Source organism: Falco naumanni, chromosome 3, assembly GCF_017639655.2.
Source record: "Falco naumanni isolate bFalNau1 chromosome 3, bFalNau1.pat, whole genome shotgun sequence".
NCBI classification, from domain to species: domain Eukaryota; kingdom Metazoa; phylum Chordata; class Aves; order Falconiformes; family Falconidae; genus Falco; species Falco naumanni.
Window position 1 is genome coordinate 38,942,536 of NC_054056.1, and position 15,709 is coordinate 38,958,244.

The 15,709-nt window shown below is 38.2% G+C and overlaps 1 protein-coding gene across 3 annotated transcripts in view; it reads left to right on the top strand.

The window, feature by feature from the left end:
- Nucleotides 1-15,709, top strand: part of SEMA5A (semaphorin 5A) — a 353,963-nt gene that overhangs the window by 96,660 nt on the left and 241,594 nt on the right. For all 3 annotated transcript variants that reach the window (XM_040587086.1, XM_040587084.1, XM_040587085.1), the window contains exon 3: nucleotides 12,310-12,508. In XM_040587086.1, the coding sequence (XP_040443020.1) occupies nucleotides 12,376-12,508 (133 nt within the window). In that variant the 5' untranslated portion in view covers nucleotides 12,310-12,375. The remainder of the gene's footprint in view (nucleotides 1-12,309; nucleotides 12,509-15,709) is intronic.

Consider the following 15,709-nt stretch of genomic DNA (forward strand, 5'->3'; position numbering starts at 1 on the left):
AAAGGAGGAGTCTAACATATGTTTCAATGTATGCAATCTGTGCATACATACTGTATGCTTCTAAGATTCCAAATGATAAATGAAAAATGATGGCTACAAAGCTATAGAAGTCTAAAGTGATTTTGGATATGATGGAGACATCAGTGACACTTACGTAATTTAGTCTTTGACTGATGGAAACCATCGGCCAGAGAAGCCATTGGGAAAGATGTCACCAAAGAAATTGGATTTTCACAGCATTGTTAGTTTGTGAAATCTAATGGAATAGATATTTTTTTCTTGAAAGCTGTTAAATGAAAATCATTACAAAGAGCATAATCATTAACTATTAGATAAAATATGGAAATGTAAGTAAGTTAAAATAACTTTTTTAAGAGTATATTTCAGACTTGGGGAAAAAAGGAATGTATTTATTTTATTTTTTGAGACACAAATACACAGAGCAGTACAGTATGTGTGCTGTAAAGAAAATCCACAGGAGGCTTCTGAGTATTGAAACAAATAAGTCAAAAGCCATTCTGCATTCAACCTTAAGTTATTTGACATCTTATTTGTTGTTTGACAGCTTTATTGAGTGCGTTCCACCAGATAGTAATATGATTTCTGTTGTGTCAAGTTTTACTACTTTTAAACAGACTTAAAAATAGAACTTAAATTTTTAACAATAATGTTAGAGGACGAAAATACAACTATGAGGTTTTTTTCTCTTTAAAAGGATTTTTTTTCTTTTTTTTTTTTCTTTTCTTTTTTTTTCTTTTTGCTGTCATGCCATGGCTTAGGATCTAGCAAAAATCCAGCAAGTTTGTATTGATGGGAAGTTCAGGCATGTACAGGGATGTTCCTCATACATGTGTAACCTTTGTATGTGAATACATGGGGTTTAAAGTGTAAGCATTGTATTAATTTTGAACTTGGCCTTTGGTTTTTGAAGACTCTGATGGACTGGCTTTTTAGCTGTAGAATGGTCTTTGAAAAATCTTTGTGCCTTCCATTTTTTTTTTTTTTAATTATTTTACCTGGTTTATTTTAGGAAAGGATTTATTAACTTGATGCTTCACAGAAGGTGTAATATGGCTGTATCTGAATTCAAGATTTAGTGAAAAACTAACAAAAAGTAGATGAACATTCAGAAAGATCTAACAGAAGCCATGATTTTCCCTTCAGACTTCTTATTCCAGGATTCTGATAGCTTTGTTGGGGTTTCCTATGTTTCTGATGGACATCTTTAGAATTACAGCATGGTTAGCCACACAGTTAATATTCTTAATTAAAAAGAGGCATGTTTGTGTGATGTCTCTGAATTACCTGAATATTAACACAACTGAATGGGGCACAGAAAGGAGTGGTGTGATTTTTGTGTTGCAGTTCTCAATCGAATTGGAGATCTAAATGTAAAATCTATTATGGAAGAGTGTGATGTGAATTCGTGGGTCCCCTTTTGAGCACTATTGTCCATAATCATGGGAGATTAATCATGGGGTTAGGAGGAACATTAAACAGTGTTTTCATTTGTGTACTAAATCTTTGTAAGTGTATGGGAAAACTTGCTGATGTAAAAAAAAAAAATCAATCTAAATTGCCATCTTTGCAGTGGTAATGTTAAAGAGCAAGGAAAGTGAGATAGTAGCCTGCTTACCCTAGGCGTTTTGTATAATCAGAGCACAGGCACCGGATGGTTTAGTCTACCTGAACATTGTCTGCAGGATGCTCTTTCTGTTGCTTATCCAAGAACTGAAGGAGGAATCCAGAAGCTTGGTGAGATGAGTGGGTGTTTTGTGTGCTTACCCTCATAGAAAAGCTACATATAAATAAATAGCTGGGGAGCAGAGGTGTTCCATAGCGGTAGTGTGGGATGGGAGCTCTGAGCTGCCTCACCCTCTCCCTTTCCTTCGTATCAGTCTGCTAAACTTTTGTATCACTTAAGCTGTTGCTGTAAAGAAAGACTATGTTGGTTATTGATGGGAGAAACAAATCAAAAGCTGGTAATTGGCTCGAGTTGGGAGGATGTCAGAGTCTGAAATGCATTTGCAAATGGGGTACAGGAGTGAGTGGCTTTGACATAGAAAGTGTATTTTCCTCCACTGTATTTTGGCTGTCAAAGCTGTGACCACCATGCGTTTCCTGAAATGTGTTTAATAACCACTGCCCTTTAAAACTGTGCCAAAGAACTGCAGGGCTGAGCCCACCACGAGAAGGATAAATTTGCCTGTATTAACTGAAGCAAGCTGTCACACTAGTAATTTCATGACACTTTGGAGCTTATCCAGCAGTTCTTTTAAGTAGTAACTACTTAAATATAATCTTTATTTTGGAAGTTTGCCTAGTATTAATGTGCAGAATATCCAGTAACAGTTTTGTTTTAGCAGTACAATTTTGTCCTTTAGTTTAGCAATTCACATTTAAAGATGTATTGTATTAAGTCCTTATAAAAGCTAAATCCCAAGTACTATCAAGTACTTTTGTACAGTGACATACAAAATGGTAAAGAACTATTTTCAGTTGAATATAAATTCTTTTAAAAGCCAGTTGTATTACTGTCTTCCTAGTTTCTTTACACCTGTGTACAAATTTTGGTATGTTTTCCTGTACAGTTTACAAATATAAAAACGTATGTCTGGATGCCTACAGCAGTAATCTGTGATTTGATGATCTTCTCTTTTAATTATTCAACACGTATGACTCTAATCTCTGTATTGCCTCTTCCCAATTTATATAGAATGCAACAGGTAAACTTGTGTTGCTTTCGTATTACCTCTTTTTTACGTGCTTCCATTAACCTTGCCTTCACTCAAAACTACTTTTTATACAACTTCAAGATATATATAAATTTTTCATCCAGCTCTAACCTTCATCTTCTTCATTCTGTCCTCAGCTTATAACTTCTCTCTTTGCAGCTAAATTTTTTCCTATGGTTATTTTGGTGCGTTGTCTGCTGCTGTATTGCATGGATCACCTCCCAGTCCTGAACTACTGCCTTTTGTTCAACCAAGTAGTGTTTTTAAACCTGTGCTTGTATGGTTTTGTGGTTGTTTTTTTTTTTTTTTTTTTTTTATATAGCTCCCAGTACAAGACAGTTTATAATAATGTTAAGGGAAAAGAAAAAGATGACAAAGCACCCTAAGCTAGAGCATTTCCTCTTTCTCTCATCCTGCATTGTACCTGAATTTGGGTATAGGTCACAGTAGAAGGCAAGACATGTGGACAGCTTTCAAAACATGAGCTTTTGTCATTTAGAATTACTTTTTGTTTCATATATAGTGATGTTTCAGCATGTTGTTAATGCAAATTAATAGTCACAGGTTTACTTGTAGTTGTGACTCTGGTTCCACATAGATCCCTAATGCCCAGTGGTGAAATTTCAAAATTCACTTTTTCTGTGAGCCCCTTATTGTATAGGGAACAGATGCTTTTTAGCAGAAGATTACAAGAAGTAAGTTAACAGTACAGCTAGGGAAGAATAGAGTTTGAAGGCTGTTCAGGAAATGTCATAATTGCAGTAGTTCTCCACTAGACTGAAACACTGTCTCTTTTGTAATTTTTTTTTGTCTACTAAAAAATTTGTAATTAGTTATGTGAAATCAAGATAATTATGTAGCTTAAAACAAAGGAAAAAACAGTGCCATAAACTGAGATTGCATTTGCTAATCAAATATGATGAAAATAATTGTTAAAAATACCTTAATTATCTGGTCATTGTTTTTTTTTATTAATTCCTGTTCAATGAGGTGGACTAGCATACTTCTATTATATTCAGGTTTAATGGGTAAATAAGATTTCTCACAACTAATTTTCATTTACTGAGGTGTAGCGATACATAGTATAGCATCTTCATTCAGGGGCAGCATTACTAGGCCTCTGAAAGTATGTTTTGCTTTAAAAATTGTTGTCCATAGCTTTATATGTTATATTTTATCTCTCAAGAACGTGCCAGGGGTATTTGGAAAGCATATTTGTAAGGACCACTAACAGCATTGCTGGATAAATTGAAAGAAACTTCTGAAATACAATTTATGTCATGTTTTCTGACAGTTTGTAAGGAAGTCCAGCTCATGAATAAATGATTCTGTTGAAACTGATGTCTTTGCTGACTCAACTATAACCAGGATACAGGTATCTTTCCAAACTGTAGGGGATCCTACTACATGGGTGAAGGAATATTAAAGAAAAAATGCCATGGACTGGCTATTCTAAATCCTGTTTCTCTTTGCAGTAGCAACTCATGTGCTGTACTACATGCTTTGTAAAAACCTGTGCAATGGATTTTCCTTGTCTTGGAGTCAGGAACATATGTTCACTTTTCACTAGGCTTTATGAAGAACTTGTAAATACAGACTTGTATGGACTGTAGAAGTGAATAAAGTACAGACTACAAATGCCACGCAGTGCAGATCTTTGCAGAACATGGGAAGGAATGTCTGTGCTTGGTCAGAGGCACATCCAGCCCAGCAGCTGGTCTGTGTCATGAGCAAACAGCACATGTCTCAGAGAAGAGGGTAAGACCCCAACAAGCAGCTAGTGGGAATTTTCGTGAATACAGTTGCTGTATCAGGCTCAGGAAGTTCCTGAATTTCACGTTACAAAACAGGAGCGTCTAGGTATTTCATAATCATCAGTAGATCATTTTTCTGAGCATCTGCCCAATCCCATTTGGAAGATATGTAGTTTTTTAAAATCAACAGGATCCTGTAAGGACTGTCTACTGAACTGCTATTACTCACAACACCTGTGAGTATATTTTTACTACAGAACAGCTTGTGTTTTATGCCATGTTGATGGTATTTGCCATCTTGTGGAGCCCAAGAAAATGTTTGGTTTGTCAATAATAGTACCGACTGGAAAAGGAGCAGGCAAGTGTGGTACAGAGAGCAACAAGATGATGAAATGCAGGGATGTGTCTGCAGATAGTTTTTCCCTTTGTTTCCTTTCCCTGCACGAGCTGAAACTTCTGCCCTCTCCTGGCTCATTTCCTCTCACTTCATGCCTTTCCTCTGGCTGTGAAACTTCCTCTGGTTTTCTTTCCAACGTTCTTCACTTTGCAGGCATTTATTTATAAACAGTGGCTATCATTTTGTTTTTCCATTAAAATTATTTGGAAAGGAAAAATTGTGCTGGCTTTGTAGTCAGTCTGAGGAGGAGAATCCCTCCCTTTGTCACCTCAGACTGACTTCTGACTACCAGAATGAGGATTGCAGTTCAGTGGACATCCCAAGCAATGCATGGGTAAGATGATCTGGATGGCTGGACCAGGAGACTAGCTGTGACGGGAGGGAAACCAGAGGTGGGAATCTGCGGCTTGGGAGGATATCAAAAAGGCCAAGGAGCTAAGGGATAGCTAAGAGGAAAAGGGGTTTGAAAAAAAGCTGAGATTTGGTGGAACTTGGACTTAGGCTACACTGATGTGACTACTTTTATTCTTACCTCTTGGCTGCTTGTGGTGGTGCTTGGCTGGTGCTTGCTCAAGGGAGCTGTGGTCTGCTGGTGCTATGCCCCCACCGATCAGGCAGACATGCCCATGATGTGATAAATGAGATCAGAGGCATTATTACGAACTTCTTGCTTCACTCAGGCTGGTGTCCTTGAAGCAGTGCTTCCTTAGTGGAAATCACAAGTATCACAGCTCTTTGGGTAGCACTGGAGAACTAGCTTTGATGACAGATTCTTCTTTTATGAGTTGTCACCATCAGCTACAGATATTAGCGGACTTTTCACAGAATGTCACTATGAATTCACGGATTGATTTTTGACTGCATTTAGTCAACGACAGCTGATGGGTGACTGCCTCTTGCAGATCTTAATATTCATGCCACTGCAGAAATGAATGGCAATATTTAAAAAAAAAAAAAAAAGTTGAAGGAGCTCGGTAATCAGTTTATTAATTGAAACTGACTCTCACTTTATGAGAATACAAATTAGAATGTGCCACTCTGCCGCATAGCAAGCAGTCTGCATTGCTGGGTCCAGCAATGAGACATGATGGTGTATGGCTGGATTATTTCACTGAAGAAGCTCTATAGCCTCCAGTCTCATCTTGATATTTAATGAGGTGGTGTTTGAGTTATTGCTCTAATCGAATTGTGTATCTGAGTGATACACAAATACAAATATTTCTAAAACTATACTGAGTAAGGGATGTATTTCAAAGGAACTATATTATAGAACAAGTACACCTTTTATTTATGCATTTGACAGGGGAACAGGATTAATCACTATAGTAAAAACAACTGGTTGATTTGGTTTTTTTGGAAACAGGATTTAAATGAGTTTTGATATTTGTTCACCTTGTGTCTATATATTGTATGCATAGGGAGGGAAAGGATGCAATCCAGAGGGACCTCGACAGGCTTGAGAGGTGGGCCCATGCAAACCTCATGAGGTTCAGCAAGGCCAGGTGCAAGGTCCTGCATGTGAGTTGGGGCAGTCCCAAGCACCAATACAGGCTGGGCAGAGAATGGACTGAGACCAGCTCTGCTGAGTAGGGCTTGGGGGTGTTGGTGGGCAAGAAACTCAGCATGGCCCAGCAATGTGCGCTTGCAGCCCAGAAAGCCAACCAAATCCTGGGCTGCATCAAAAGGAGCATGATGGGCAGGTCTCACAAGGGTGGACCTCTACTCCACTCTTGTGAGACCCCACCTGGAGTATTGCATTTGTCTCTGAAGCCTCCAACATAAGAAGGGCATGGACCTGTTGGAGCAAGTCTAGAGAAGGGCCACAAAGATGATCAGAGGGCTGGAGCAAGTCGCCGTTGAAGACGGGCTGAGAGAGCTGGGGTTGTTCAGCCTGGGGAAAAGAAGGTTCTAGGGAGATCTTATAGCAGCCTTCCAGTACCTAACAGGAGCCTACAAGAAAGATGAAGGGGGACTTTCTACAAGGGCATGTAGTGACAGGACAAGGGACAATGGCTTTAAACTGAAAGAGAATAGATTTAGGTTAGAAAGAAATTCTTTACTGTGAGGTTGGCAAGACACAGGAACAGGTTGGCCAGAGAAGTTGTGGATGCCCCATCCCTGGAAGTGTTCAAGGCCAGATTGGATGGAGCTTTGAGTGACCTGGTCTAGTGGAAGGTGTCCCTGCCCATGGCGGGGGGTTTGGAACTAGATTATCTTTAAGACCACTTCCAACCCAAACCATTCTATGATTCTCTGATTATTAGGAGAAGGGTAACTACAAAGAATCACAGTTCATTTGTGAAAAACTGAAATGTGCATGTCTTTGACACACAATATTCACGTTTTTCACTAGAGGAGCAGGGAACACTGTTAGTTTAGACTAATGCAGCCCTCTTGATGCCTTCTCCCATCCCCTTTTCCTTCAGGGCTCCCTGGCCTTTCACTAGCCATGTTGCAAGGACTGAGAATTGAGAGTGTACACACTGCCTGAGAATTCAGTTAGATTTTTTGGTAGATGTGATGACAGCGTCTTTTTTATGTATTCTTTCTCTAACAATCTTCCTATGAAATGATGTCTGTGAATTTGAGGAGCTTGGCTTTTAAAAAAAAGCCATTACAGAAAAAGGCACTGAGCTACATCATAGGGGTGTTCATGTATTCCCATTTTATGACCGTATGGCTGCTGGTACCCTCTTTCCCAATTTGTCCATATGCTTACTAGCAATACACAACAGTGTGGAGTTTTTTTTTGCTGAGGGGGAAACAGCAGTTCTACCTGTCTGCTCATCACTTGCAGCAGCAAGCAAATGTCCTGTTCTTTTAATATATTGTAAAAAGGTGCCAATAGCAGTACAATAGATAAACTAGGTATTATTAATAAAATTGACATGAGCAAAGACAAAATACTTATTACTATTTGAAGTATGTACAATAGCAATATGAAACAATATTTCTTCGGACTCATAATTCTCTTCTAATGAACTCATACAATGTACAGTCTGTTTCATTAGACAAGTACTTTTTTTGAGGCTCATGCTTGTGCACAAAGGTGCATGTTATCTGAAGTAGTTAGCATGAGTAAATTTTTATCAAACTCTTACTGTTTTGCAAACCAAGAAGTGGAGCTAAGTGCCTGTGGAAGCGAAGTGAGTCTCACACAGCAAATTACATGTGCGGTGTCTGTGAGAGTAGACACTGGTGTGCATGTAAGGAAACCCCAGACCTGCTTGTGGATGCATGTATCCAGAATCAGTACTGAAACTGGCATCTTTTAACCATGCCAAATTCTGCTGTTTCTATACTCATATTGACAGAAATTCACTTAATCATTCACTGGAAGTGCAGTTAAACTGACACTTAGAGAATCAGCAAAGATAATTATTTAAAAGCATCTTTGCTGATGGACAGCTGCAGTTAGTATGGCAACTCTTTTTATACAGCAGCTTATTTTAGTCAAAGTATTTTAATCAAAGGAAATGTAGTTTACAATTCAGAGGTAAATTGTACTTCCAGCATGATGTGTTTTAACTGATCTAGAAATATTGACATCCTGATTATTTAATTTTAAATACATGACTTCAGTGCCTGGAGGGAATAGTCTCTAAATGAATCTGCTTGGACCTGGCAGTAGCAGTTACATGCCTTGCATGCTTAGCTGTTCCCACTTCTCCTCTTCAGCAGTAGTTATCTTTTTGTTGGCTCAGCTAAAATAGAAAATCTTGAATTGCCTCTTTTTTTTTTTTCCTCCCCCTGTCTCATCAAATACTGTTGATGGAGAAATGTTTGTAAAAAATAATACATTTACCTAGTGGGCCTCTATCATCTTTATATTTCTTCTAGGCAAGCTAGATTAAAAAAAAGTGAAGGAGGGAGAGAATAAGTGAACAAGACCCTTTACATGTACAAATAAAATAATGTAATGATATATATTACATTTTATAATTCTACTTTTTTTCTGTTTGCATCCTCAGATTGTTTTACAGACTTGTAAAATGCAATTTGTCAGAAGTCTGATTAAAGATCTGTGATAGAAAAACCATATGAATAATACAGGTATATGTGCTGGTTCCCAAATGTATAGCAATAGTTAAAAACACAGTCAGTGTCACTATTATGGATATATTTTGAAGAGTTTTGACTTGCCCATTATATTTCATTTCTCATTTCATTGAGAGAGATTTTCACATGGGAATTTTACGGAAATCAAGGAAATTAGCCTAACCTTTTCATTTTTAGTGTTCTCCTGGCTTTTGTGTCTTATACTCCAGGCTAACTATCACATCTTGGCACAATAGTTGCACTTTCAGTAAGGAAAAGGGCCTAATTCAGGAAAGACTCCTGTGCCTGCTTCGAGACTTCTGACTCTCAGTGGCAGTGTTTCAATGCTGCATGGGTACGGAGTTCAGGTGCTGCTTCCACAGGCTCACTCTTACCGCTGGTATCTCAGCCAGAGGTGAACTTGTGTGGCAGTCCTTACTCGAGGAGAGAGAAAACTAACGCCTGCAAATTCTGTGGAAAGGGATTTGGTATTGAAGGCTTTGCTAAGGTGTCTGTTCATCTGTTCATATGCTGTGGGTACATGTGGAAGGTGTGTGTTTTGTGTCGTTCTTCATCTCTCCTTCAAAGTCTAACCTTGTCTTTGTATATTATGACTGAGAGAGAGGAGTGTTTACTGCCTCCATTTTTACCATGTGAGGTGCATGCGGTGAGAGGAGGAGTTCAGCTACACAGGAAAAAAAATATTTGGCCCCAAAATTCTCCCACAGCATGACTAGACATGTAAACAACTATGCCAGAGACCAGCTATGGCATGTAAAGTAGCCTGTCTTTCTAGAGGATGCTATTTAGATTTAGAGTCTGAGGAAAGGTATTGTTGTGAAGGAATCTTTGCTTCTGATACTGAGTTCTGCACACAGGAGATAGGTGGAGAGAAATCCTCTCGATAACTGCAGGATAGAAGACATCAGACCTGCCAATATTTACATCTTACTACTTATGTATACCAGGATTAGTCCCATGAAAGTCAGTGTTCTTTCTGTAATGGAAACCATGGCATCCATCAATATGTACAGTTTTAGTATCTGTGTGAAGAGCACTGGTCCTTTCTTTCTGGATAAACAGGATTCTTTTTTTGTTGTGTCCTGGGTAGAGCTGTTTTTTGAAGCTTGGCTGGATTATAGCAGACTAGTTATATAAAGACTGTGGGGCTTCATTTATAGCCAGGAGACAGAGAAGGCTGAGCTTCCGGTGCAAATGTTTCATTTTATTCTTGTTTAATATCTGTCCATTATATTCTTACCTTTATGGGTATTTCTGAGACTTTGCAAAGTAAAAGAAATAAAGTTTGTGTTTCTTTAATGTGAAAGTACCATATTCCTAGGTGTTAGAATACTTGCTTCTGTACTGTGCACAAGAAAAGCAGCTATTGAGAATCTGTGATGTGGTGGTATCTGTCCCTCATTTTGCTTACTAAATAGGCATACGTAATCTTACAGAAACCTGAATTATAACTAGTTGTTATTAATGTACTTATATGATCTGTAAGTTAGTAATATCCATTAGCTGTGATATAACCCACGTGAACTTGTTGAATTTGGATAATAATAGTGAATAATGCTCAAAATTTCACCCTTGCAGAGAATGAACTATCAAAACACTGGAACAGGTGCTTTATGCCCCATATATGTGAGTGCACAGAATTTCTATGAGTAGATACTGTTTGCTGTGATCCACAAGCAATTTATAGGGACAGATTCCTATTGGTATGTGATATCATAAAGTATACTACTTAGAAAGGTAGGAATATGAACTTAACAGCCTAGAAGCTTCCCCCACTCCGGCCTTCTTTTTTCTGAAACATAAGTGAATTTAGCAGAGAGGCTAAAATAACTATTAAATATATATACCACTCAGATGTATTATGTCTTTGATCCATTTATATTAGTTTAAATTAATGAGGATAAGATGTGTCCAGGTCTTAGCTGGAAGCTTCTAAAGGCAGCAAAATAAACTGGAAGAGAAAAGCAGTTCATCTTATGATGCTGGTGCTACAGTTATGTTATGAAGCAGTGTTTGCTACCCGTTCTGCTTTCTGAGTCTAGCTTTTAAAACAAACTGGTCTTACTGTGAAGTATCTTTTAATTAACAGGCCTTTATTTCATGTGTTTAGGTTATTTATTTTACATGAATGGAAAGTTTCCAACATATTAAACAGCACAATGCGGTTCAGTGGTATCAAATGTATTAGAAGTCAATATTGGTGATTATTTTTTCCTGAATTGCTCCATTATTAATCAGAATGACATTTCTGCCATCATGGAGTTGCCTCAAATCTCCCATCCCCTGCCCCCTGAAAAGACAGTGATGTCTTATAACTGTGTGCTATCAGCAAACCAGCTTGTGGGAGTCAGTAAAGCTGCTAGTGGTGAAAGTTTCGTGGGTCACCGTGTTAGGTTGTTACTGATTGGAATGTTTGTTGTAATAAAGCTAAAGGAATTGGGTTGGATCTAAAATATTAACACTGTGAGTAATCTGTTACTTTTAAAATAAGTGTCTGGTTATTGGTTGTTTCAAAAAAATTAGGGATTTGAGACTTGAACTTTAGTGTGATACTGAATGAAAAACATTAAATCATTGCTTGGTGCCTAGATTTTAGTGACAAGGGGTCTTTAGCTTTAGAATCTGCAACACGCAACCTTGTCATCAGTCTTAGCAAACAGACTGGGATTAAGCCAGTGTCAGAACCAGTAAACCTCCATCCTGTATAGCAAAAGTATGTTGTCAGAGCATTGAATCATAGAATCATTTATGTTGGAAAAGACCTTTCAGGTCAAGTCCAACCATTAACCCAGGACTGCCAAGTCCATCACTAAACCTTGAGGTGAACCTTGTCCTACCACCTTCTGTGCTGTGCTATACAGATTCTATGGAGATGCAAAAAATACATGCTCTAGGGCTATTGTCTGTCAAAAGTCAGTAATGTGAGAGAAATCCCTTTCCTGCCTTACACTTGAAAGGAATCAAAGCACTCTTTCCTTTGTGAGGAAGGCAGAGCAAAGGGCGGTGGATCCAAGTGAACATGGAAGGTAGATTTACCTACATTTGCTCTATCTAAAAATAAAAATAATGTTTCAGAACATTATTTTCCTCGCACACATGACAAAATGAAATGTAAAAGTAGAAGGGGGGCAGGGTGAATAAGTTTTTGAATCCTGCTGGGTGATAAAAGAAATCAGTATTCCTAAATTGTATAACTGATGAGTTTATGCATTAGAGAAGCAGCTGAAGACATACTTTTGAGGAGTCAAATACTACACAGTCAGAAAACAATGTTGTTTTGTTTAAATATCAAGAATTATCTAACTTTTTCTGTGGCTGCCTCTTGTGCTTGAGTAAATTTCTTTGAATCCTCTGAATTCTCCAGGTGCTCTTCCCACATGAATTCAAGAAGAGTAGCCAGTTAAAAGAAGTGACTGCTGTGGGAGACAGCATGACCACCATGAAAGGAAGCTGCCTCCTTGCACTGTTGTTGGCAGGACTTGGGGTATTAGGAATACTGGAGCCAAGGACCACAGAAGATATCCACTGCCACAGAGCTGAGCACCCAGTTATCGCATACAAAGGTAAGGGGTAAGCCAAAATTTTTTTTTCCAGAAGTAGGCTAAGGTAATCTCGAAAATGGAAATCTCTGGTTTTAATGTATAATGGTATGGGGGTGGGGGTTGGGGAGTGCATTCAGTGCTGTTATATAGTAACCTGGACTGTGTTCCATACAAATTAAATATGATCAGGCTTGCAGTTTGTTCACAATTTGGTGCTGAATGTGTCATTTAAAGGTGGATGGTTCATTTTCCTCTGTGATTAAAACCAGCCCGTACTGTTGCATAGGGTTGTTCCTTTCCAGATGCAGAACTATCCATGTGTGCACTTAATTTCATGAGGTTGCTCTTGGCCCATTCCTCCAGCCCATCTGGGTTCTTCTGGATGGCAGCCCTGCCCTCAAGTTTGTCAACTGCTTCTCTGCTTTTGGTGTTATCTGCAAACTTTACAGGCTGTGCTCTGTTACCTCCCCTTCGTTGCAGATTAAGATGTTAATCAGGATGGGTCCCAGGGTTTATCCTGGGATAATTCTGCTTGTTACTGGCTTCATGGTGGAGTAAAGTGTGTTAAACATTTACTCTCTGGGCTTGATCATCCAACCGGCTTTTTACCCATCTGGTTGTCCACATGAGGAGATATAGACTATAACATCCTAATTTACAGTGAGATGGTGTTGAAAGCCTTGAGATAAATGACATCCCCTGCTCTCACCTCATCATAAAAGCTAGTAATTTTATTACAGAAGGCAATTGGCTTGGTCAGGAATGATTTACCTTTGGCAAATTCATGCTGACTGTTCTCAGTCACCTTCTTTTCCTCTGTATGTCCAGAAAAGTGCATTCCAGGAGGACAACGCCATAACTTTCCCAGGAACTTTAGTGAGATTGACTGGTCTGTAGTTGCTACATTTGTTTTCCTGCAGTTACTGAGGACCTTCCTTCATCTCTGTGACTTCTCAGAGATGAAGAGTGGGCAGTTATCTTGGTGTCCGTGGATGTAACTTCTCTGATCGCATGGATTTGTATAGGTTGAGATCTTGCAAGTCATCCCTGACTCAGGATGCATCTACTGCTGGTGGTTCTTGGAACTATTCACTAAATACCAGATGCCTTTGAGACCTTATTGGTGAAGACTGAAACAAAGGAGGTATTGAGTCCTTCAGTGTCATCTGTGTCTGCTGGCACTAGATCACCTGCCCAATTCAGCAACAGGATTGTGTTTTCCTGGTTAAACTTTCATTACTATTGTAGCAGTAGAAGCTGCTTCTGTTACCCTTGACATTCCATGCAAGTCTTAACTCCCATTGAACTTTGTTTAACCTAACACAATCCTTACACCGCATGTGGTGTTTCTAAATTCCTCCTTGGTCACCTTGTCCCTGCTTACACCTCAAAAAACCTTTTTGCATTGGAGCTCCACCATGAGTTCCTTGCTTCACCAAGCCAGTGTCTTCATATATGTGGCTGTCATTTTGAATATTGGGATGGACCGCTGAGGAACAGTTGCAACAAAGTGAAGAACACTTGGATGACGTTATCAGTAAAAATCTGAGGCATTAAATAACTTACCTAATTCTTTTATTTATTTGAATTGAAATTTTTCTATTAGTGTCGCAACTTAGAATGAGTTCCAAATAGTTCGTAGCTATAAGGATGTAGAGATTAAGATGTATTATGTTGCATATTGCATTCTTCCTGTGTTTCTAGGAAAGCACATGTGCAATTTTTTTTTGTTCCAATGAATTAGGATTTATTGGAATTTAATTGAATAAAGAATTTTTTCGATCCTTTTCATAAAGTTAGAGAAAATAATGTTGTGGGTTTCTACAGAAAGTATTTTTGTTCTGGCATTCTAATAGTTTAATAAGAGTAATAGTACCAGCTGTCCCTTTCTCCAATACATTGGAGAGTGAACTAAAGTGGTTACATTCTGTACCTGGGAACAGCAAATGATCAGTCTGTTGTGAAGGAGGGACCTTTATTTATCATTTATTGATGGACTAAAAAAGATTTATTCTGATGAAATACCTGGTTTTCTTAGCATTCATGTTGCATTTTTAATTTAGTTAAAAATGTTATTTTTATCATAACGCATATATACAATGTTGTAAATTAAAGTAACACAGTTAATCTTGGCACTTAACTGCTTAATTTCACAAACTAAGGGATCACTGCATGACTGCATGTACTTTTTTTTTTTTTTTTTGACATATGCAATGGTAAAAGCAAACCGTTGACATTCATTACCAGACCCACGTGCTAAAAGTTAAAAATCTGTTGGTTTATGAATCTGATTCAGTCAACCTTTAGGGGAGTAGTTTGAATTTAGCTTGATCCTGTCTTTCGGACTGTTATTATTCTCTGTCATATATAATTTCTAGTGCTGTCCTTCCAGTTCTAAGTTACTATGCCAAGGCTTTTTGGGGACAGAGACCTCCTCTGTCATCTTGTTTCATCTGCATCTTTTGATGTAGTCAAAGATAGTGTCACAGTTAGAGTTTACTGAACAAAACAGATTCCTTTTTGCTATAAATATATGTGAGAAATAAAGCATTTATTGTCAGATTGTTAATATGAGATTTAGTAAGATTTTCAATGTCGGGCTCCCTCTTGACCTTTGTGGTAAAAATACCATTGATCAATACATATCTGTGACATACCTTAACTTTTATGAACTGACATATTTTTTTAAATTTTCCTTCACTTAAAAATATTCTGGTAAGCTGTAGTTGATACCACAATAATCTGTCAGGAATCATCAGGAAATCTTATAAAGTACATATAGAAACATTCGAAACATATTTGCAATGCAGTATATGGTGTGTGATAGCCAGGTAACGTAACTGGTGTGGGCACACAGTGGTTGACTTCTATGTAGAACAAGGGAAAACACAAGATATGAGGTCAAAGGAAAAGATGACTGAGAGGTTTGTCTTCGAAACCTGTATGTTAGAAATAGGCTACTTGGGGTATCAAGGTGTAAAAAAAAAAAAAAAAAAAAAATGCTTGTGAGAAGAGCTACTCTGTCAATGAATCCTGCAATAGGAGTTGGCAGGATTCAACCAGCCCTCTTCACAATTTCTGTATTCTTCCTGTGGCATTTACTGACTTCACGAATGCTTATAGGAAAATGCTTTCTGTATCTATTGACATTATTAGTGCTGCTGGACAAACACTGAGTCCTGGAGTGAACTGAATTCTTAACAGCTTTGAAACTTTTAGTTT